At 38.5% G+C, this 25,661-nt stretch overlaps 1 protein-coding gene across 23 annotated transcripts in view; it reads right to left on the bottom strand.

Annotated features, from left to right (window-relative positions):
* Nucleotides 1-25,661, bottom strand: part of rims2a (regulating synaptic membrane exocytosis 2a) — a 1,105,394-nt gene that overhangs the window by 297,363 nt on the left and 782,370 nt on the right. For 4 of the 23 annotated variants that reach the window (XM_072262801.1, XM_072262754.1, XM_072262918.1 and 1 more), the window contains one exon: nucleotides 4,081-4,086. The exons of the other annotated variants lie outside the window; for them this stretch is intronic. In XM_072262801.1, coding sequence (XP_072118902.1) covers nucleotides 4,081-4,086 — 6 coding nt within the window. The remainder of the gene's footprint in view (nucleotides 1-4,080; nucleotides 4,087-25,661) is intronic. 23 annotated transcript variants of the gene reach the window in all.

Raw genomic sequence — 25,661 nt, 5'->3', positions numbered from 1 at the left:
ATGAAACTTATACAATCTGAGCAATAGCTCCAAGTGTTGCATTGGTCTCAAATAAAAAAAATCTTGACTACCTTGTTGGTAACAGGAAATATAGCACAGAAAAGGCAAAATAACATGAATAATTTGATAATCCACATTTTAATACCTCTTCTAACGTGTTTTTATTTCCTCAAAAAATGATGTGGAGTCTTAACATTTTCAAGGATTTACTAAAATATGGTCCTCAGGTAACGAAGCAGCTAGTCAAACTTTATATTGTATACAACACTATCTATCTAGGATCAATACCTCATTTTCCCAGCTGGCTCACTCAGTTCAGCTTCTGCATGATCTGGCACCACTTCCACTGTTTCACTCCTTTTGTAGCAGGAGCAATTGGAAAGAACAAAACAAATCATAACAACCATGTCACTAGCTCAGATAAAAGGGAAAGGAATCTACTTAGAGGAAATGTGAGAAAAAGGACAAAAAAATAAAACTGTTGTAAGCAAACTTCACAAAAATGCAAGGATTAGAGACTTTCCAATTTTTCTAAGTTATTTATCAACAGTTGTTATATGCTGGAGGGCATTATTTTATATCACTATATAATTAATTGACGTAAATAGTTTCAAATATCACTGCTCTGCATAACAATCAAAATTCTGACATGTTCACTCTACTGGATAGCAGCATTTGATTTAATTTATAGTTATGGAAACAAATGCTGTGATGGCATTTGTGTCAAACAATAGGTAATTCCTGTTGGGACAAAATGGATATCAAGTAATCTGGCTTTTTTCACAGGGCTGAAAGAAGCTGAGTGCGATCTATTCTTATTTAAATGTCTGCTTCTAAATGCTTCTAAAGCCATTTTCTTGGGGAGATAGGGAGGGAAGTAGGGTTAAGACCAGGGAAACCTTCTCACACCCACCTACAACTGAAACCTAAAGTTTGTATTGTGTAGATTTCAAAAGGCCTTACTGGAATAGCCAGTACACCTTTGTATCTGCAAATTTGAAGGCAAGTGTCAATAGACTATCCAATAATGTTATGATTATTGAAGCTGCTCAATAGTTATTGAGTACAATGATTCAGGAACAGTTTCTTCCCCTCTACCATCCAATTCCTGAGGGAATGTTGAACCCATGAACACTACCTCAATGCATTTTTTATTTTTATTTTTGTACTACTTATTTAATTTAATTATCTTATATACACCTAGTTTTTTCTAACATTATTGTACTGCTGCCACAAAGACAACAAATTTCGGAACATATGCTGGTGATATTAAACCTGATTCTGATTCTGATATCAGGAATCAATTTCAGGTATATGTCCAAATTACGTACTTCTGGTAACAATGGAACCAATAAAAATTGGAAATTAAATCTTTGAGCATTGTGCTTTGTTTGTACGTGTCACATTCATCCACTCCCAGTGCAAACATGCACGAGCATTATGCATAAATAACTGCCTGAAATTTGGACCTGCAATAATTCAACTTACTATTGCTACAGGAGAGTGCTGCTTGTGCATTTGGTTATGTATTAGATAAGACTTTTGTCATCAGATGTAAAATAGCTTTAATTTGATCTACTCTCTGTTCAGGTCTCTTCCTGAAATCCAGATGTGAATAGTACTCAGATTTCTAGTGTGACTTCAGGCAAATATAATAATGATGGAAGATGACACTTCAAAAATGCTGGAATATAAAAGCAAGGATGTAATGCTGAGGCTTTATAAGTCATTGGTCAGACTGTATTTGGAACATTGTGGGTAGTTTTGGGCCCCTTATCTAAGAAAGGATATGCTGGCATTGGAGATGGTCCAGAGGAGATTCACGAAAATTATACCTCAAATGAAAAGGTTAATGTATGAGGAGCATTTGATGGCTCAGGGCCTGTACTCACTGGAAATTAGAAGAATGAAGGGGGATCTCATTGAAATCTGTCAAATATTGAAAGGCCTGGATAAAGTGGAAATAGGGAGGATGTTTCCTATAGTGGGAGAGTCTAGGACCAGAGAGCACAGCCTCAGAATAGAAGGATATCCCTTTAGAAGAGAGATGAGGAGGAATTTCTTTAGCCGAAGGGTGGTGAATCTGTGGAATTCATTTCCTCAGACAGCTGTGAAAGCCAAGTCATTAAGTATACTTAAAGTGGAAGTTGATAGGGGGATGACAATGGGAGGACAAAAACAATCAGAATGTCTTTGGTGATCATTAAAAGTGTTAACAACATTAGGATATTTTACAAGGATGCAGTTAAGGGCTGGAAGTCTGGATTGGATGGAAAAAAGCTGTTGCTGCAGCTTTGAGTTTATGGACAAATGATGCACATGATCATCTCCTTGATGAATGCTGACCCAAGGCAGCATGACATGAAATGGGTTCAAATTGGGCTTTCCTCCATTTGACTATGGCCTCTATTCCACAGATTGACTTTGCATTATGCAGCAAGGATGTAGACATCTTTCAAGCTGAAACTCCTGAACACATATGGTTGCTGTGCAGGTGAAAGGACAGACTGCATTCATCTTGCAACCCCTGTCTGAGAATATTTTAATCACTACTCTGGTGGTAAACTTCCTGATACAGGACTGTTATCCACTTTTTATATGATGGATGTGATCTGCCAACCTGGAACTTCACAGCACAACATTTTCACTGGAAAGTATCTGCACACACTTTGACAGAAATTGGTGGCTATGACACATTATTTGAGTGGAAGGAGTGTGCACAAGATACCAAATGGCACAGAGCCTCACACATCATTTACACTGATACCAAAAGCACTGAAATATTCTATTTTTGTCCTGTCGATATTTTACCAAGAACTATGAATCCTGTACTTTCCTACTCTTTCCATTTTTGCTGTAATTGAACTCTTTCTCTTTTTTTTCCAGAATCCACAGCTCAATTACATGATGCCTTTCTGAGCCTCGGTCTCCCAAATCATATCCCAAACTCGGCCTTCGTAGTAATCGCCTCCTTTTATATCTCACTTCTATAGGTCAGCTGACTTTGTTTCCAAACCTTTCTGGTATGAGTATGAGGGACTCTAATCTTCAGACTGCTTACACTGATCAAACTGGCAAAATTAATTTAGAGTGCAAGTTCATGGAATACAATCAGAAAAGTTTGCAACAGCAATACAGTACATCATGAAATCAGCTCAGAAATACAATCTTGGAACTTGTAGAATGAAATTGGAAAAATTAGTAATTTTATAGTAAGGGATCCCTGAGGGAAAATTGTTCATAATGTGTCAGAATTTTAAATTAAATTCTATCGAAAACTTCTGACATATTTTGGTTAGAAACTAGAGAACTGAAATTAAATACAACCAGCCAAAGAGGGTTGAGGGCCACATTGGGCAGGTACAGACTGAAAAATTAGACCAAGTGATTTGCCAGTGGACAATGATAAACATTTGATGAAATGTTTTTAAATTCTTAAGAAATTTACTGTACCTTCCACTAGAATATAAATTCCATGCAAAAGGCAATCTATCCATGGTTAACTGAAGGAAAGTGTTAGACTAAACTGGATAGCTTACTGTTCAGCATAGTAGTAATCCCATGGACTGGGAGAAAAGGTCCCTTTTAAAGGTGGAGGCTATGTTTGGTTAATCTAAGAGAAATATTGAAGATCTATTTAGAAGAATGTATAATAGGAAACAAGTGGATACAGTATAACAACCTTCCCTACAGTATTTTCTCAAAAGCTTTATCATAAATACCACAGAAAAGGTTGTTCTATAAAATTAGGTTTGGGAGGTCTTAGAGAAATGCATTAACATCATAGAGGATTAACTAAAGGATAAAATAGAGTAAGTCAGGGAATCAACCTTGTTAACATTCTCTGAACTACTACTATTGCTAATATAGAATCATGGGGTCATATAGCACAGAAATGTGCCCTTTCTGGCCAATTGTCCATGCTGAACATAGTGCTTATCCCATTTGTTTGCAATAAATCCGTTTTCCTCAGCACCATTTCTATCTACATATCTTTCCAATGATCTTTTAAATATTGTAATTATATCTGCTTCTACCATTTCCTGTTTGATATAACCACTACCCTCTGTGTGGAAATACTTATCCCTCAGATCTCCTTTGAATTGCTCCTCTCTCACCTTAAACCTGCGCCTTCATGTTCTCCCCTCCACCTATCACCTCCCAGCTTTGTACATCATTCCCACTCTCCACATCCCCCATCTGCCTATCGCCTCTCTCAACTGGATCAACCCATCACCTACCAGCTCTTGCTTCTCTTTACCCACACCTTTTTTATACTGGCTACATGCCCTCTCTCTTTTCAGTCCTGATGAAAAGTCTTGATGTAAAATACTGACCGTCTATTTTCCTTCTCAGATGCTGCCTGTCCCACTGAGTTCCTCCAGCATTTTGTATCTTGATCCACATTTCCAGCATCTACAGTCTCACTTGTATCTCCCCTCCAGTTCTACACTCCCCTAGCTTGCAAATAATATTCTGCCTCTCCTATCCATGATCCTTGCTACCTTATAAATATAAAGTCACCCCTCAGCCTCCTACATTCACAAGCTCTCGAAGATTTCCTTACAACTACAGCCTGCTCAATCTTTCCAGAATCAGGAAAATTTAAGGACCATAAAAAAGTCACACCAGGATGCAGACCACTAAATCATTAGTTTGTCAATATAGTATCCTCTGTGATCATGATTGTTTGATGTTCCTTGCTTCCTTTTGTCCTGAAAGTTTCTGAATAACTGGAGTCTTTAAACTTATCAATCATGAAGTGAGAGACCAAATAATTATCTAGTATCTCTGCAATCTTTCCCCATTCTCACCTTTGACGGGAACAACAATTAATTTTATTGAACACCAGAAAATCTGCAGATGCTCGAAATCCAGAGCAACAGACACAAAATGCTGGAGGAACTCAGTAGGTCAGTCTGCATCCATGGAAATGAATAAACACTTGACGTTTTAGGTTGAGACCCTTCAGCAGGACTCCTTTGTTAATTTTGTTAATTTATTTTTATATACTTGTAAATTCTTGCTTTTTTTTGTTTCTTGCTAACCTTCTCTGAAATATAGAGGGAAAAGTAAATCATGTCATCTTTTGATTTCTCAGTCCTCTGGAATGGCATTAATCTGTACAATTTGCTAATATACTGTCTTCAATTTTCTTAACCACAGATCCTTCTCTTAAGAACATAAGGAATATGAACAGGAGCAGAACATTCAGCCCTCTAGCCTGCTCCACCATTCAACAATATTATCCCTAATCTGCTAGGTATCACTATTTTCTTGAAATTCCTTGATCTCTTTAACATCCAGAACGCTTGATTAATTTAACATCCAGAAACCTATCATTCTCATTCTCACAGCACAATTGCATACTGGTTAGCATAATGCTTTACAGTATCAGTGACACTCTTTCTTTACTCTGGTCTAATATGCTGCTTGCTTTTATTTCTGCTACTTACTTACTTTGTCTAATGCATTTCTAACTTCCACTGCCAACCTTGTCTTTCTCTCTCCCTCCTGAATCTCCTCTCAGGTTCCCATTAAAGTTAAACTGTCCCAAAGACTCCAGCAAAGTCTCCTGCATTGAAATTGATCTCAGTTCTATGAAGTATTAACAGTCCCATCTACAAAACCTTTAGAAGTTTTCAGAGCAGCTGCAAAATATTCTTAACTGGGAGGGTGAGATCATGGTGCAATTGGCACCAATGACATACACAGAAAAGGGGAAGAGGTCCCACACAGTGAGGACAGGGAGCTGGAAAGAGGCTGAAAAGCAGGACCTTGAAGGTAGTAATTTGTTGGATTACTCATAATGCCATGGGAAGGTTTAAGCTAGTTTGACAGAGGGATGGAAACCAGGTCAGAAAGAGGAGGATGGATGTCATGACCAGTAAGAACAGGCAGAAGCAAAGTGACAGACCCGACGGGATGGATGGTGTAAAGTGTGTGTATTTTAATGGTAGGAGTATTTTGGAAAAGGGTGATGAACTCAGAGCCTGGGTCAGCCCATGGAACTATGATGTTGTAGGCATAACAGAAGCTTGTTTGTGAGAGGGACGCAAATAGATCATTCATGTTCCAGGGATCTGATGTCTCAGAGGGGATATAATCAAAGGATTACTCACTGAATCTATATAGGTAGAACTCAAAAATAAGCAAGATGTGATCACTCTGATGGGATTATACCGCAGAGCCTGCATAGTCCAGGATATTGAACTCGCCTTGTAAAGGGTAAGTTCAAATTCCCCAATCAAGTCTGGAACTCTTTCCTGCCAGAGGTTTAGATAGGACAAAATTTGTTAGATACATCCAGGAGGGTAACTTAAGTCAACTTCTTTGGATGTAGATAGTCTAACAAGAAGAGAGGCTATATTGGACCTGATATTGGGGAATGAACCTGGCCAAGTGACTGAACTTTCAGTGGGAGAACAGTTAAGTATCAGCGATCTCAGTTCAGGCTTTAAGGCAATAAATGATAAGCAATGGAGTAACTATAGATAAAGAAACGTCCAGAGAAGACAGAGGGTATGGTTAATATTTATAATACACACACACACACATACCTCTTCCTCCCCTCCCCCCACCTTCTTGCTCTGACTTCTCATCTCTGCTTTTCCAGTCCTGATGAAAGGTCTTGGCCCAAAACGTTGACTGTTTACTCTTTTCCATTGATGCTGCCTGGCCTGCTGAGTTCCTCTAGCATTTTGTGTATACTAGTTTAATTTACAGCATCTGCAGATTTTCTCTTGTTTATGATGAAAGCACAGATGGATAGTTAGTAAGTTTGCAGATGACGCAAAGATTGGTGATATCGTGCAGTAGATGGTGGATAGTGTAGAAGATTGGTAAAGGATACAGCGGGATATAGATCAGTTGCAGATACAGGCAGAGAAATGGCAGATGGATTTTAACCTGGCCAAATGTGAAGTGTTGCACCTTGGAGTATCTAATGCAAAGGACAATGTATTGTTAATGGCAAGACCCTTAAGTATTGTAGAGCAGAAGAATCTTGGAGTCCATGCTCATAGCCCCCTGAAAATGGCAAAACAGGCAGATACAGGTAAAGAAGGCATATAGCATGCTTGTGTTCATTTGTTGAGTTGAAAAGTCATGACGTTATGTTGCAGCTCTCTAAGACTCTAGTTAGGCCACATCTGAAGTACTGCATCTGGACACCCCATTACATATAGGGTATCAAAACGTTGGAGAAGATGCAGAAGAGAGTAACCAGGATGCTGCCTAGATTAGAAAGCATATTCTATAAGCAGATGTTGGACAAACTTGGGTTGGTTTCTCTTAAACATCAGAGACTGAGGGGAAATTTGATAGAGGTTTATAGGATTATGAGAGATATAGCTTGAATAGTCAGCTAGTGACTTTTTCCTAGGGTTGAAATGTCTAGCAACAGAAGGTATGCATTAAACATGAGACAAGGTAATGTGTGGGACAAACATTTTCTCTGACGCAGGGAATGGTGAGTTCCTGGAATGCACTGCTTGGAGAGTGGTGGAGACAAATGCAACCAGAGGAGTTCAGGATGCACTCAGGGCTTGTGAACGTGCAACAAGTGGAAGGAACGGATATTGTGCATACAAAACAGATTAGTACAATTGGGCATTTGCTTAATAATTTAATTCGCTCGGCACAGCATTGTGGGCCAAACAGCCTGTTCCTGTTCTGTACTGTTCCATGTTCTGAGTTTAAATCCTTCCATCCTGAATAATCCCCCCAACCACTCATATTGCCTATCCCCCTATTTCTGAACTAGGACTGGGAGTAATCCTAAACTGGTACTGTTGAACCTCTTTCTCAGCTCTCCGGTTTGCATGGACTTCTTCTTTCCTTTTACCCATGTTGTTGGTACCAACACAGACCACAGCTTTTGACTTTTCCCCTTCAGATATTGTGCATATTGTTTTTGATATTTGATATTTGTTTTATTAGTTGTATCTGGTATAAGTGATTCTGTTGGAAAGTATCTTTGTCTAAGGCAAATCTATCATTGTTCAGGGATAGGTGACAATCGCGTGTTATCTGTTGCTATTCTCTCAGACCCCGCCATGCCTTTGGTTTCTAATGTAATCAGCTGTGACCATTGGACCAACAAGTGAAGAGCATCTCAACAGTTAATTTCTGAAAATAATATTCCTTGTTAGTTTTAGAATACTCTGTCAACTTCGAAAGGTATTTAGGCCACCTGCAGGCAGTTCTGAAGTTGCTCAGTCAGGTCTTTCAAACGTCAATATCTTTTTAAACAAGACAAAAACTACAACAAAATAGCATGATAAATTCCTAGTTGCACCATGAATCTTTAATAAAGGGCACAAGTTACACCCAAAACTTCCATTTACGTCAGCAAAGGCATAACCAGCTGGTGTAAGAGCTGTGAGATCATTAGTTGGGCAAAAGATGCTGAGAAATAGTCAAAGGTACCAAGTTGAGTTGTGTCTGAAGGTACCCAGCTATTTTCCCAACAGGTGAGGTTTTATCTGGAATGTCTGCTTGAACTATTGCTCTCATGCTAATTGCACTTAACCAAAATTTGCTCATGAAAAATGAGCACAAATTAATCCAATTTCTAGCCTCTCATTTGTTAGTGATTGAATATAATGTGGAAATGTTTGAAATTATTCACTTCATTAAGCAAAACATTTCTCGTTGCGGTATAATAGAATATCAAACTTAGAACATTACAGCACAGTACAGAGCCTTTGGCTCATGATGCTGTGTCAACCTTTTAACCTGCTCTAAGATCAATCTAACCCTTCCCCCCTAGGCCACAAAGCCATAAGACATAGGAACATAATTAGGTCATATGGCCCATTGAGTCATCTGTCATTTCTTCATTTCCCGCTCAACCCAATTCTATAAGACCATAAGAGTTTTCCATTTTTTTATCATCGATGTGCCCATCCAATAGTTTCTTAAGTATGCCTAATGTATCTGCCTCTAACACCACCCTGTCGCCTCCCCCCCCTCCCGGGCAGGGCGTTCCATTAACCCACAACTCTCTGAGTAAAAATCTTACCCCTGACACCCCCCCATACAGTCCTCCAACCACCTTAAAATTGTGCCCCTTGTATTAGCTTGTCTTGTTCATACAGATCAGTTCATGACACAGTGCACTGAGGTAGTGCAAGGTAAAACAATAAGAGAACACAGAATAAAGTGAAACTGCTACAGAGAAAGTGCAGGGCAGACAGGCAAAAGGGTTCAAGGTCATAATAAGATAGATTGTGAGGTCAAGAGTTTAGATGTAGGAGCAGCAAACTTGTGAAGCAAGTGATGTGCAGGTTTTTATTGCACAGGGTTTGCTAAGTAGGAAGAAGTGCTCCAACAATTCAGAATGCTATCACAGATATAACTACAATAAATATCTTCTGCAGTTTTAGTCAGCATATTAAAGGTGGTTACACCTGATTTGGAAATAGCACTGGTATAGGTTTACTATATTGTTTTCCCGGCTCTATTGTATTAGGAGAGACTCATTAAGAACACCTACATTTATTGAATTTTGAATAATAGGATGTAATCTCATGTCTGACAAGGTAGTTGTTGAAAGACACTAGAATCTTTTTCACTGTTTACTCCTGTTAGAACAGCATATTGAAGTCATGAGAGATTTTATACTCAGTGGGTTGCAAATCTTTGGAATTCTCCAGTCCAGGGGGCCCTGAATGCTCAGTTGTTATGTATATTCAAAAATTAAAATCTAGTACCAGAAGGGAATGAAGAATATGAGCCTTTAATGAGCCATCATTAAGGATCCCCACCATCCAGAACACGCTCTCTTCACACTGTTACCTTTGCGAAGGAGACACAGAAGCCTGAAGGCACACGCTCAGTGATTCAGAAACAGCTTCTTCCCCTCTGCTGTCTGATTTCTGAATAGACATTGAATTCATGAACACTAACTCATTATGTTTTTTTCTGCACTACTTCTTTTAACTTAACTACTTAATAGACATACTGTATATAAACTTAACTCATTTTTTCCCAAGAAAAACTCCCCCTATCTCTTTCACTAATACACTTCCCATCTCTTTACTTCATCCCTCTCCTCCCAGTTTCACCTCTCACCTTGTGTTTTTCTCTCCCCTTGCCCCATCTTTTCAATCTACCCCTCATCTTTTTCTCCTTCAGTCCTGCTGAAGGGTCTCGGCCTGAAACGTTGACAGTACTTTTTTTTCCACAGATGCTGCCTGGCCTGATGAGTTCTTCCAGCATTGTGTGTGCCTTACGCAGTTCTTTTTTCTCTATTTATTTATCATGTATTTCATTGTACTGCTGCCGTAAAGTTAACAAATTTCACAAATATACCAGTGATATTAAACCTGATTCTGATAAAGAGATGTTTAGATAGGCACAGAAATTTGAAGAAGATGGAGGGTTACGGAGTTTTGGGTTTTTTAAATTTACTTTTCAGCTGGTTGTTCCTGTGCTGTACTGTGCTATGTTTTATGTTCTAAGTGAATAAGATGCTCGATCATCCACTATACAAAGCGAGAGCAGGCATTAGCAGCTTGCATGTCTTCCTCTTACTTCTGTTTCTCATGCTCGATCAAACTATCTGTCACCCCTCAAAAGATTCTTGGCTCCCTTTGCATTTTCAATTATTTTAATGTGACACATCTGCATTAAAAAGTATAATGCGTTAATGATAAGATATTTCAAAGTAACATACCTATTGAATAGTGAAATAGTTACAGGTATTTACAAGTTGGGCTACTTTATTTACTTTTCTTTCAAACAGATTGGGAACTCAAGCTATCCAGCATACAGCAACTGAGCCAGAATTTGAAACCATCTAACTACTTCAAGGAGTTTGTATGTAGCTAGCTACAATAAACCTCAAGTACCTGTCGGTGTCAGTGGAAGGCTGCTGGATTTCTATCCTTGGGCAAGCCATTCTTCTGTTAGCTAAAGAGACCTGGCTGCTTAGTCAACAGACAAAACAAGATACACTGTTAGCACAACACAAGTACAGAGATACTTAAGAAGCAAAGAGGACTCGGTTTTAAATCTTTCATATTTAACCTGGGCAAAAGGATTAACATTATTTCTGCATCTTATTAAATTAATTGAATGAATTAATTAAACATTATTTTTCATTCACGTGGTCCCACATTTACGTAGGATGAAAGCAGAATGAAGAAAAATCAACATCACAAATGTACTCCCTGAGGAGATACTTTTTTTTATAATCATGATTTTAACATTTTGTATCACGCTGCATCACCATCTGGTATGGAAGTTGGGGAAGTGGGGTGGGGGCTACTGCACAGGATCGAAAGAAGCTCCATCCTGGGCACTAGCCTCCAGGACATCTTCAAGGAACGATGCCTCAAAAAAGGAGGCATCCATCATTAAGTACACCCATCTCTCAAGACACACCTACCATCAAGAAGGAGGTACAAGGATCTGAAGGCACATGCTCAATGATTCAGGAACAACTTCTTCCCCTCTGCAATCAAATTTCAGAATAGACATTGTGCGCATGAGCACTACCTCATTACTTTTTTGCATTATTTATTTTATTTAACTGTCTATATATACAGTGGCATGCAAATGTCTGGGCACCCCTGGTCAAAATTTCTGTTACTGTGAATATTTAAGTGAATAGAAGATGAACTGATCTCCAAAAGTCATAAAGTTAAAGATAAAACGTTATTTTCAACATGTTAAGCAAGATTAATGTATTATTTTTGTTTTGTACAATTTTAGAGTGAAAAAAAGGAAAGGAGCATCATGCAAAAGTTTGGGCACCCTAAGAGATTTGAACACTCAGATAACTTTTACCAAGGCCTCAGACCTTAAATAACTTGATAGGGCTATGACTTGTTCACAATCATCGTTAGGAAAGGCCAGGTGATGCAAATTTCAAAGCTTTATAAATACCCTGACTCCTCAAACCTTGTCCCAACAATCAGCAGCCATGGGCTCCTCTAAGCAGCTGCCTAGCACTCTGAAAATTAAAATAAATGATGCCCACAAAGCAAGAGAAGGCTATAAGAAGTTAGCAAAGCATTTTCAGGTAGCCGTTTCCTCAGTTCGTAATGCAATTAAGAAATGGCAGTTAACAGGAATGGTGGAAGTCAAGAAGACTTTTTGAGAGAACTGCTCATAGGATTACTAGAAAGGCAAATCAAAACCCCTGTTTGACTGCAAAAGACCTTCAAGCAGACTTAGTAGACTCTGGAGTGGTGGTGCACTGTTCTACTGTGCAGCGACACCTGCACAAATATGACCTTCATGGAAGAGGCATCAGAAGAAAACCTTTCCTGCGTTCTCACCACAAAATTCAGAATCAGAAGTTTGCAAAGGAACATCTGAACAAGACTGATGCATTTTGGAAATAAGTCCTGTGGACTGATGAAATTAAAATAGAATTTTTTGGCTGCAATGAGCAAAGGTATGTTTGGAGAAAACAGGGTGCAGAATTTCATGAAAAGAACACCTCTCCAACTGTTAAGCATGGGGGTGGATCGATCAGGCTTTGAGTTTGTGTTGCAGCCAGTGGCTCAGGGAACATTTCTCTGGTAGAGGGAAGAATGAATTCAATTAAATACCAGCAAATTCTGGAAGCAAACATCATACCATCTGTAAAAAAGCTGAAGATGAAAAGAGGATAGTTTTTACAACAGGATCATGATCCTAAACACACTTCAAAATCCACAATAGACTACCTCAAGAGGAGCAAGCTGAAGGTTTTGCCATGGCCCTCACAGTCCCCTGACCTAAACATCATCGAAAATCTGTGGATAGACCTCAAAAGAGCAGTGCATGCAAGACAGCCCAAGAATCTCACAGAACTAGAAGCCTTTTGCAAGGAAGAATGGGCGAAAATTCCCTAAACAAGAATTGAAAGACTCTTAGCTGGATACAGAAAGCGTTTACAAGCTGTGATACTTGCCAAAGGGGGTGTTACTAAGTACTGACCATGCAGGGTGCCCAAACTTTTGCTTCAGGCCCTTTTCCTTTTTTGCTATTCTGAAACTGTAAAAGATGGAAATAAAAAAGTAATCTTGCTTAAAATATTAAAGAAATGTGTCACCTTTAACTTTGTGCCTTTTGGAAATCGGGTCATCTTTTACTTGCTTAGTTATTCACAGTAACAGAAATTTTGACCAGGGTTGCCCAAACTTTTGCATGCCACTGTATATATTCACTGTAATTCACATTTTTTCTCTATATTATGTATCGCATTGACTGCTGCTGCAAAACAAAATGAATTTCAAGACATATGTCAGTAATATGAAACCTGGTTCTAATTCAGTATGTAAGCCATTTAATGAAATTATTTTCTCAGCTTGTCTGAAGTACAACGAAGTAAAACGTAGTCAACGATACTACCAGAACAACATGAAATCAGGAGAGTAGATGAACTCACTCCACCTCCTGCGAGGTCATAAATTAACAATACGATATCTAGGAAGCAATTTGTCTTCCTCCTTCTGATTGGAGCTCTGTTTGGCATAGAGCCAGGAAAAGAAAGGGCGAGGCAAGTTTTAAAAATTAGCCCATAAGATTAGCAGTGCCAGTGATGAATAAGATTTTACTTCATTTTTCCCTTATAATTAACCTTCCTTGACACCTAAGTTTTGTTACTAAGAAAGAGTAATTTTACTCCATCAACTAATGTGACATTTCCACATGGATTAATATTGAGAAACTGCAGTTTCACTTCAATACTGTGGGCATCATTTGCAGGTACGACGTTGCTTGAATGATTCTTCCCAGTTACTAAAGCTTGGAATTTTCCTTCAATAAATAAGTAATTGTGAATGTTCTTTTTTTTAACGATGGTTATCATAAGGGAATGCAGCCACATTCATTCAATTGTGCACTGCTTACAATTTTTAGCATTTTCACATTCCTTTTCAGACCTTTTCATTCCTAGTTCTAAAACACCATTTCTTCCCCCCTTTCCTCCTCCAATTGTCTCCTGAAAATGGTAAAAAGTATCATGGTTTCACAGGCATCGGTTTTCCTCTGGTCCCTTCGTAAAGTGGCCACTCTTTCAGATGTGAGCCCAAACAATCAATGTTAGCCAGCTGTTCAACCAGTGCATTGTCTAATCCTGTCCTCCTTGTTTTTAAGTGACAACCCCATGACAGACAGATAAGGATACACACAGTGGGAAGCAAATTGTGACCTTAGAACACTGTTGCAACAACTCTTTGGAGGAATAATGGGGGTGGGGGGGAGATTTTTTTGAACACGTGTCTTCTAGAACACTGGGCCATTTTGTAACATAATCTGGTTAGGGCTGTGAATGTAATCAACTCAGAAAATTAAAGAAAAAAAATAAACTGCATGAGAGTTTCACAACTTTTAAGTAGGTTAGTCCATCCCAACCAAGGTGTCTTGCAGATCTGGTCTCATTTGCCTGTATTTGGACCATGTCCCTAAACTTTTCCTATCTGCATACTATACTTGTCCAGACATTTTTTAATGTAATTTTACCTGCCTCAATCACTCCTCCTTGAATATAGTTCCACATACTCATTACTATCTATGTGAAAAACTCGCCCGTCTGGTCCTCTTTAAATCTTTTCCCCCTCGTTGTTCATCTATGCCCTCTAGTTTTAGACCCCCCCACCCCTGCCCTGAGAAAAAGACTTTGACTATTGGTCCTATTTATCCCACCTCATGTTTGCATGGACTTCTGTATGGTCATCCCTCACTCTCCTTTATTCCAGGGAAAGCAGTCCCAGCCTCGCTGGTCTGTCCTTATAATTCATGCCCTCCAGTCCCAGCAAAAATGCTGTGTATATTCTCTGCACCATCCCTAGCTTAGACCATAAGACACAGGAGCAGAATTAGGCCATTCTGCTCATCAAATATGCTTTCTCAATCAAACATGGCTGATTTATTTTCCCTTTCGACTGCATTCTCCTGCCTTCTCCCTCGTAACCTATGATGCGCTTATTAATTAAGAACCTATCAATCTCTGCTTTAAATATATCAAATGCTTCGGCCTTCACAGCTATCTGTGACAATGAATTCCACAGATTCACTACTCTCTGGCGAAAGAAATACGTAGAGTCATAGAATATTATAGCATAGAAAAAGGCCCTTCATATCAGCTAGTCTATGCCGAACTATTAATCTGCTTCATCCTTTGGACCATAGCCCTCCATATCCTTCCCAGGCAAATTTCTCCCAAATGTTGACAATGAGCCTGCATCCCCTACTTCCACTAGCAGCTCGTTCCACACACTCATTACCTGCTGAGTGAGGAAGTTCCCCCTCATACTCCCCTTAAACAGTTCATTGTTCATCCTTGACCTATCACCTTCTAGTTCTAGTCTCATCCAATATCAGTCACCTATAGATGTATACCTCCATCAAATCTATCAAATTCTGCCTCATCTCTGTCTAAAGGTATGTCCTTCTATTCTGAGACTGTGCCTAGACCCTCCCACTATAGGAAACATACTCTCCATGTTAATGCCATTCTTTCTTTAGAATGGCAACTAGAATTGAACACAACATTCCAGGTGCAGCCTTGTCAATGTCTTGTAACTTGTAATATGATGTCCCAACTCTTTTACTCTGTGACCCAACCAATTAAGGCAAGCATGGTAAGAACCTTCTTCACCACTTTGCCAAACTGTGTCTCCACTTTCTGGAACATGTACCCCTGGGCATCTCTACTATATATTACTAATCAAGGACTTGCTATTCACTGTATATGTCCTGCATTATTTATTTTCACAGAATACATTACTTCACATTTGTATGAGTTAAATTCAATTTGTCATTCTTTTGCCCACTTTCCTAGTTGATCTATAATCTTAGACAACCTTTGCTGTCCATTACACCACCAATTTTGGTGTCATTCTGAAATGTACAAATCATACAATGAATGTTCACATCCAAGTTGTTTATACATGACAGATAACAGGAGTCCCTGTAGCATCCCACTAATTTCAGGCTTCCAGTCTGAAAATAATTCCTCACTACCTCCTCTGACTCCTTCCACCAGGCCATTTTGCATTCAATTGGCTAACTTACTCTGGATCTCATGTGACCTAACCTCTCAACTATAGCCTATCATGTGTTATGCTATCATTTGCTGAAGTCCATGTAGGCAATGTCTGATGCCCTACCCTTGCCAATCCTCTTGGTCACCTCTTCAAGAAACCTAAAACATTCCACACCAAATCTTGGAGGAACTCAGCAGGTCAGGAATCGCTTATAGGAATGAATAAACAATCAACGTTTTGAACCAAGACCCTCTTCAAGACCTGAAGAAGGTTAGGTCAAAACCTAAACAAGGGTCTTGACGCAAAACGTTCACTGTTTATTCATATTCATAGATGCTTCCTGACCTGCTGAATTCCTCCAGTATTTTGTATGTGTTGCTTTGGATTTCCAGCATCTGCAAATTTTCCTGTGTTTATCGATCAGATCTATGCACAGTATCATGCTAAATATCACTGATCAGCCTCCATCCTTCTAATTGCAGAGAAATCCTGTTTCACAGGATCCTCTCCAGTAGTTTTCCCACCACTGATGTTGGGCTCATCACCTATAGTTACAACCCTTCTCCAATAAAAACATTATATTTGCCACCCTGCAGTCTTCCAGTATCTCACTCATGGCTAAGATTCAAGATTGTTTATTGGCACCTTTCTGAATATATGCCCTTGATGGCAAGTAGGCTGGTGCTGGTGACATATCTGTCAATTTTACCTTCTCACTGTGGAGCCCCCTTGTCCACCACAATGCATTTTATGTAGCGAGCAGTGATGCAGCATGTTAAAATGCTCTCAACTGTGCATCTGTCAAAGGTCAGGAGAATTATTGTGCATAGTCCAGCTCTCTTCAGCCTCCTCAGAAAGTGGAGGTGATGCTGAGCTTTCGCAATTGTGTAGCATGTGCTCTGGGATCATGGAATGTTGTGCAAGTTGTGCACTCCCAGGAGTTTGAAACTGCTCACAGTTTCCACTGCTGTGCCACAGATGTGAAGAGGAGTAAGAGTGTTGCAGGTTTTCCTGAAGTTATTAATGATCTCCTTTGTCTTGTTGACATTGAAGAAGAGGTTATTTGCTTGGCACTGGGCCTTGAGCTCTTCCAAGACTGTCAACACCTCCTCTTTCATAATGTTGATATTTTTCAGGAAATCATTGTTCTCTTCCCTGAGATCCTTTGTTTCTATGACCTTCCCCATGATAAATATAGACAAGAAATATCATTTAAAACCTCACACATCTCCTGTCATGGATATTCTCTTCTAGGCCAGTAGGCCTCTTTCTTGGTTTTTTGCTAACCATTCTTTCTAAACCCAGCATCTGACATTTGTAAATAAACTTTTAAATAAAATTTATTTAGCTTCTAATCATGAATAGAAGTCAGTCTTCAGGTCTTAAAAATTAAATGGAAAGCAGCAATGAGCTTGAAGTTAAAACACAGCTTTGCAAACAAGCTCTTTATGTAGAAGACACTCTGCCCGTGCAGAAGTAGATGATAGTCACTGTACCTGCTTTATTGCTGGTCAAGATACAATGTAAGACAATAGGTTGTTTAATTTGTGTTGCTTTATACAGACAAGCTGACTCTTAAATTGCTTGGTTTAAGGAAGCTTGTAGAACAGACAGATAATATAATGTAGCATATCACTAACTGATCTCTTTAAAGCTGAGAGGTTTATTTGCTCAAGGAAGTTAGCTTCACAGTATCTACACCCTTAGCTCAGGTTTCTGTCTCCAAAAAAAGCTTTTAGAGCATTTTTGTTAAGAGGAAATATCATATGCTTGTGAAATCACCCAAGTGGGAGAGAAACTGTATAAATATACAGAGCAGTTCTGACTTATTAGGAATGGGGTAACCAACATCACGAAGGAACATGGAAGAAATATGTGGTTGATCCATTCCTTCAGTTTCAGTTTCTGCATTGCTTGTCTGCAACTTTTTGGTTCTTTTTAGTTTATTGGAATTGTACCTGTGCTTTGGAAATCCTTAATGTTTTATCAGTTTAAGAAATCCTTAATGTCTTGTGCTTAATTCTTTATCCTTTGGAAATGCTTTGTCCTTTATGTATTAGAAATGGCTTGTGATTTGGAAATGTTTAAGGTTGAAATCCTCTGTGAGTTTTAAATGTGTTTTAAGAATGTGTGGATTTAAATGTTTATCATTGAAATTAAATGAACGGTGTTTTAAGCTATTTTGTTAGCTGGAAGTATCTTCTCCTTGGTAAGGAGAGGGGACCCACCCCTCAGATAGTAGGTATTGGCAGCTAAACTCACTGTGGAAAATAAGCAGGGAAGTGAAGCAGTCTTTGAAGATTGGGTAGTTACAGTATACTCTCCTTTTAGGGAGACTTCTCATGGCTATTTATATCTGACAAGACTTAAAATCTTCATTTCAGTTTAGAACTCCACGGTTAGTAAATTCAATACTGTCGCACTCCTGGGTCTTCACACAAGGAAACCCACACTGACCTATTCTCTCCCTGATTAATCTTATGTTCTTAATTTAATTATAGTACCTCTTAGGATTCTCCTTTACTTTATCTGCTAACAATATTTCATGTCCCCTTTTTCTCCTTCTGATTTCCTTTTTTAAGTGTATTCTTATATCCTTTGTATTCCTCAAGGGATTTGCTTGATCTTGGATTCCTATGCCTGACAAAGCTTCAAAGCTTTTTGTCAGCCAAAATTCCCTGAGCATGCCTTCACTCTAACAGGGAAAAATGGCCCTATCTTAATTTTAAAGCTTCCCATTTGCCAAGTGCTCCTTTACCTGCTAACAGTCTTCTAATCAACCTTTTCAAGATCCAGTCTGATACTATGCTTTGATCCAATTTAAAATTTCAACCTGTGGCCTAGTCTAACTTTGTCCATTACTATTTTAAAACTAATTGGATCATGTTCATTGAGCAACTGTCAGTTAAACATAGCTTACCAAAAACCCACTTTTTCCGATATCTACAAATTAGAGACTTCCTGCAATCTCAATTTTATACATTTCCTAAAAGTCCCAATAGGAACTTATTAGATGTAATTTCTAATTTGAAACCTTTTCATAACGGTTCAATATCCAATATTTATGGCATGTTGCTGGGAATGAGAAATGCTCCTTTAGACAAAATTAAAAATCTCGGAATAAGATTTACAGTCCTCAATTTCTGAGGAAACTTGGAATGAAATTTTTAAATTGGTTAACACTTCATTGTTATGTGCCCACCACTCCCTCCTACAATTTAAAGTGATCTATAGGGCCCACATGACCAAGGATAAGCTATCTCATTTTTACTCAGATATATCTCCCTATTGTGATAGATGTAATAATGGAGAAGCTTCACTAATTCATATGTTTTGGACATGCCAGAGTCTTGAAAAATACTGGATGGAAGTATTACAAACTTTCTCTGTACTTTGCAAGGTAAATTTTAAACCTAACCCTTTGACTCCCTTATTCGATATTGTTGGAGGAAGAGATATTATTTTGGAGACATCTGATTTACACATCTTGGCTTTTATTTCTCTTATAGCTAGGAGGGTGCTCTTGCTTAAATGGAAGGATGTCGTTCCCCCTACTCACACTCAATGGTTACGTGATATAATGTCATCTATAAATTTAGAGAGGATCCGTTGCTCAATTTCTGAATCTAGCTAAGACTTTCAAACACTATGGGGACCATTTTTGAACTATTTTCAAAACCTTTGATTTGCTGTTAAAGTACAGATATTGGCTAATAACATATTTCACTATATGATAAGGATTTTTTTTTCGTTCTTTCTTTCTTTACTAAACAGCTTTGATCTTGGTAGTGGGTATAGATTCTTTTTTTTGTATAATAAAATTACCACATTTAAATATTACGATTTAATTTAATTTACATGAATATAGGGTAATGAGATTGCAAGTGTGACTCAAATATAATGGATTTGGTATTATTTTATCTTTTTTTTGACTTATAATATATATCTTCATGTATGTATTCTTCTATGTGGAAATTAATAAAAATATCAAAAAAAAAGTATCATGTTCATGGTCTCAAAAGATTTTCTCCCACTGACAGTTCAGCCACCCGCCCAGCCTTTTACCGAAACAGGAGATCATGTTTTTGCTTCTCTGGTATGGCCATCTACGTATTGCCTGAGAGTACTATCTGAGATGATGCTGGCTTACTTTGGTAATGATGAAAGGAGTTGGACGGATCCAAAAGAATTAAAAAGTTCCTGTGTAATATTAACCCTTTTTTTTTTCTTCACAGCTGCTGGACTTGCTGAACATATTCCAGAATATTCAAATTCATCTAATTTGCAGTACATTGCTTCTCTATTGATTTTTTAAATGTGAATAGGGAAAAGAAATATGGCATTTTGATTTTTAGACGAGATTATAATTTTGTCAACACTGCTGTGATGTTATAAGTGACAACAGCAGCTGATATCTGTCATCATTAGGAAAGTCCCTTGCTAAATTTTCTCTGCTTGTGCAGATGATTTGTTCAGTCGGAACTGGGTTTTCTTTTATTCTGAAATAAATCAACACACTTAAGCAGCGAAAACTAAGACTCTGCTAAAACCCACCATTGATGCAGAGAAACTGGAAAATTTTGCTTAATTTTGGTACAATGTTAATTTCATTTGATATTATTAAATTACTTTACAGACCTAAATTTTATTCCATAGAAAATATTTTGTCATAATGTCTTACCTCAGATCATAATATCTTGATTGATTAATCTCAGCTAGACAACTCAGCACCTAATAAACTTGCAGCGGTTCAGCTAAGGTTCCAGAATATTGTCATCAACAATTTTTTTCTTTTCTTCCATAACCCACTTGGAGAAAAAGAATGGGAATTGCAATAGAGCTACTCATATACAAGCAACAGAAATAAAGGATTTCCACATTACTGGAAAGAAACAAGGAGAAATAGAAAGATAAAGAATACTAAGAAAAGGCAAAATTCATGAAAAATTGAGTGAAAAATAAGAAAGAGAGAAAAGGGAACAAGAACAAAAGAAAGGACATTAGAAAAAGAAGAGGGTGAGGTAAAGGAAGTGAAATAGTACCATTGTCCTGATTATGTTATACTGAAGAACGTAACTATCAGCATATCAGGAGGAAGAGTGTGGAACGAGCTGCCAGCAGAAGTGGTAGATGTGGGTTCAATTTCAGCACAACAGAAAGTTAGATAAGTATGTAGATGGGAGGAGCATGAAGGACTATGATTCAGGTGCAGTTTGATGGGACTAAGCAAAATAATAGTTTTGCTTTGACTAGATAGGCCAAGGGACCTGTTTCTGTGCTGTAGTGCTCTTTGACTCCATGACTCTGGCTGCAGTGATGTCTGGCTTAATATCTGTGCTCCCACAACTTTTACTTGGGGCTGTGGCCTGCTGCAGCTGCAGTGACGCCAGGCTTCGTGACTTTCGTAAAGCTTCAGCTCTGAATGCCATTTGCTTATTTTCATGGTTTGCACAATATTTTTTTCTCTGCACTTTGGGTGTTTGACTGTCTTTTTTTAATGGATTCTATTGGGTTTCTTTGTTTTGTGGCAGTTAGGAGACAAATCTTAGGGTTGTATAATGTATGCATACTTTGATCCTAAATGTAGTTCGAACTTTGCATGTTGACTCCAAAGCAAAGGTATAAAGGCAAGAAGAAATCAGATTCTGTGATGTTTCTATGACAAAATTAATGAAAGAAATGCCAAGAAATTACTGAAATGTTAAGAGTAATAAATCTCTGTGGTACCAGATAGGATGACATTGGGCCTAGACACCTTCCATTTTTTGAAAAGTACGGTAGAAATCTGCAGGGAAAACAAGAACACCTTACAAGAACTGATGATAAATAAAATCTAAATATTATGGCAAGATCTGGAGACACATGCAAAGGGCAGCTGATTAAAAGAAATTTTCTGTGTCTTGACATGCTTATTGCTGAGCAAACAATTTACAATTATTTTAATAACTGTAAATATTTGATCAATTAATGCTGAGTGTTCACATACCATGATTAGGTTGAAAAGTTTTGAGTAGGAAGGTGACTTACTTAGATGAAGCAAGCACACTTTATCTAAAAGTACATCATCTGAATTACTGGCTGATGTCTCCACATAGCTGAATAGGCAAGAAAGGTTAAAAAATACCTCAAGCTGTTTCCCTGTATTTCCCAGTGGTTGGATGAACTACTGTATCATAGGCAGGCGTATGGGAGCCTGAGACCTGGTGTTAGTGCTTTCAACTGAAGAATGATGTATGTAATGAGGAAATGCAAGGAGTGCAAGAAGGACAAAGAAATGATAGTTCCATTGTGTACCAAAACAAAAATAAAAATAGGTCACAAAAGATTTATTCTGATCTTTTTCCAAATGTTTGAAAATAGTGAGTTTGACATTGCCTCAACCTCTATATTTAAGCAACATAAGAAAAAGGTGCAGGAATAGGTCGTATGGCTCCTAGAGTTGGCTCCAGTATTCAGTAAGTTTATGAGAGATCTGATCATGGCCACATATCCTCTTCCTTGCCTGTCCCCGCCTAACTCAGCTTCCTGATGTACAAGTCAGTCCATGTCAGTCTTGGAAGTACTCAATGATGCAGCCCCCGACACCCCACGCTCTTCTTGTACAACATACAAAGATTTTTGGCACTCCTAGAGAATTTTAAAGCAAACAACCACCTGAACTGAAATTTTGTCAACTTTGTTCAAGATTCCCCTCCCCCAAGAGGAAACATCATCTTAACATCCAACTCTGTATAACCATCTCAAAATAATTTACTTTTCAACAAGATCATCTATCTTCTAAACTTTAAATATTGGCCCATAGGAATATTATTGATTATTACGAGACTTTTTAATAAAATCCCAACGCACTTTTAATTCATTTTATTTCAGATGCTATGCAGTAGAATAATAGATTTTCCAGTGTACTTGATAAGTTTAAGGGAACCAAGGAAACCAAAATCTCATGTGTCTAAAGGGAATGTGGACGACAGGGCCCCAGGGTGTTTAAAGGGAGGACACAAATCAGCTACAATAAGTTTAATGGTATCCTGAAAAACCGTCCCCGGTATATTAAAGAGGAGTGCTGGAATCAAGACTTCAGTGAGCCAGATGGCTAAACTATTGTGATTTCAAGCAATTAGCTGATGGAATTATCAAAGTTTTACTGTGCATAATAAATAATATAATAAATAATGTAAAATTGTAACCCAGCTGCTCTATGATCTATCCAAGAATTTATGAAAGTTTATGAACAGAGTATCATATAATGTCCATAAGGCCAAAAGACATAAGAAGTAGGCCATTCAGCCCATTAAGTCTGCACCGCTATTCCATCATGGTTGATTTATTATCCCTCTCAACCCCATCCTCCTGCCATCTCCCCATAACCTCTACTAATTAAGAACCTAGCAACCTCCACTTTAAATATACCCAATGATTTAGTTCTCTGGCAACGAATTCCACAGATTCACACCTCCTTGCTAAAGAAATTACTAATCCCTTTTCTAAAGGGATGACCTTGTATTCTGAGGCTGTACTCTCTGGTCCTAGACTCTACCACAATAGGAAACATCCTCTCCACATCGACTCTATTTAGGTCTTTCAATATTCGATAAGTTTCAATAAGAAAACCTCTCATTTCCATAGAATCCCTGGTGATGGAGAACAGTTTCATTTTTTAACCAGCTACCACTGGGTACTGTAAGATCTGCTGCTGTGCTTTCACACTCTCAGACCCCCAGTGCATAAATCAGTGTCACTTGGAAGGAAGATACTCATTTGTGAAAGAATGCTACTTCCCTCTGGACACAAAGCAAAGCACAGATTTAGAAGCAAAATCCACTTGATTTTTGACAACTACTGCATACTTTGTTTGACTTCCTTTAACCTGGAGTACAGTGGAAGGATTTTTGCCAATCTTAGTTAAAGCAAATGACTTTCAAGAGGAAAACAAACTCAAATTTAAATTATGGTCCAACTTAAATATAAATTAATATGGAAGATGTATACAATTTATATATTTTTTGAAAGGATGGAAAAGTCCATTAGGATAAGTTTTCACACTAAGTTGATGCACCAACTGAAAGTTAATCTTGGCAAACAATTAAAGTTCCCTGACTTCATCACATCATCATCCCTAAGACCTGACATGGTCGCTCAGTCAGAAAGCTCACTTAGGTGGTCATGGTAGAACTGACAGTTCCTTGGGAAGTCCATATTGAGGAGGCGTTTGAACCCACGGTCTTCTTGGCATTATAGGGGCTGCAAAGAAAAGAGCCATCAGGTCCGTCACAGAGGCTACTGAGCGAGTCTCCTGATGGCTATGGATCAAGAGATGTGACCCGTGGACACAGTGCTGCTGGGACACAAGCCAGGGCCCGATCAAACCCAGCTGGGTTGCCTGGAGTGAGGGTGTCTGCTGTTGTAAGACCCGAAACACCGGATGACCCTAGGTTATATCACTGATGATTTGTCCCAGCACATCCTAGGATGTATCTCAACAACATTGATGAAGAGCAAAAGTATCACTTAAATTTTCCATCCCCCTGTCCTGCCTGGGAGCGGATAAGGATTGAATGATGGAATACATAATGCTGACACAAATTACAGGTAAAAATAGATAGTAGAGGCTTGTTGTAGGGCTTCTTGTTAGAGGTTATTATTTGTGGCTTGCAAAAGTTATGTTTGCTTTTAGATGTTCAGGAAAAACATTTTTAATTGTTATCACAAATGCGCTCTGGACTAGACCACCATATACTGTAAGTGAGTCTGTCCTTCAGGGGTGGTGATCAAGGAGACAGAAATCAGAAGGGAGGTAATATCCCCTATTCAGGTGAAAGAACTGCAGACAGGAATTCTTGGTAGGAGGGTCTGACACCGCCATTGTAAGTAAAGTGAATTTAGTGTATATCAGCATTCTAATCAGAAACGGAAAGATCAATATTCTACTGGAAAACCAATTTCTCCAAATCCAGCTAATACCAAAGACTCGCAAGTTTCTACAGATGTAGTGTGCACAGCATTCTAACAGGCTGCATCACCATCAGGTATGGGGTGGAGGGTTACTACACAGTGTCAGAAGAAGCTGCAGGACGTTATGGACTTAGTCAGATCCAGCATGGGCACTAGCCTCTGTAGTATCAAAGACACCTTCGAGGAGATACACCTCATAAAGGTGGGACCCATCATTAAGAACCCCCATCACCCAGGACATGCCCTGTTGTCATTGCTACCATTAAGAAGAAGGTAGAGGAACATGAATGCACACACTCAGCCACTCAGGAACAGCTACTTCCCCTCTGCCATCCAATTCCTGAATGGACAGTGAACCTATGAACACTACCTTACTACTTTTATTTCTATTTTTGCAGTACTTATTGTAATTCATGTTTTTTTTTCCTCTATTATTATGTATTGCATTGTATTGCTGCTGCAAAGACAACAAATTTCATGACGTATACCGATAATATTAAATCTGATTCTGATTCATTTTGTAATGCAAACAAAGCTCTCCTCTGTGTCTCTTCACACTAGCACCATTCCATGCCTTCCCATCAGCACTCTTCATCCAACTAAACATTTTAGTATGAAGGACACATTGAAAGAATTTAGAGGTACTTGAAAAGAATGAGGTCCAGTTTGCTAATGATGGAGTGAGTAGTTTTCTCTTTGGGTAATTACATGTCAGTATAC

The sequence above is a fragment of the Mobula birostris genome, chromosome 1 (assembly GCF_030028105.1).
Source record: "Mobula birostris isolate sMobBir1 chromosome 1, sMobBir1.hap1, whole genome shotgun sequence".
Lineage (NCBI taxonomy): Eukaryota > Metazoa > Chordata > Chondrichthyes > Myliobatiformes > Myliobatidae > Mobula > Mobula birostris.
The sequence above is the reverse complement of the archived record's forward strand: the minus strand, read 5'-3'. Positions and strand labels throughout refer to the sequence as shown.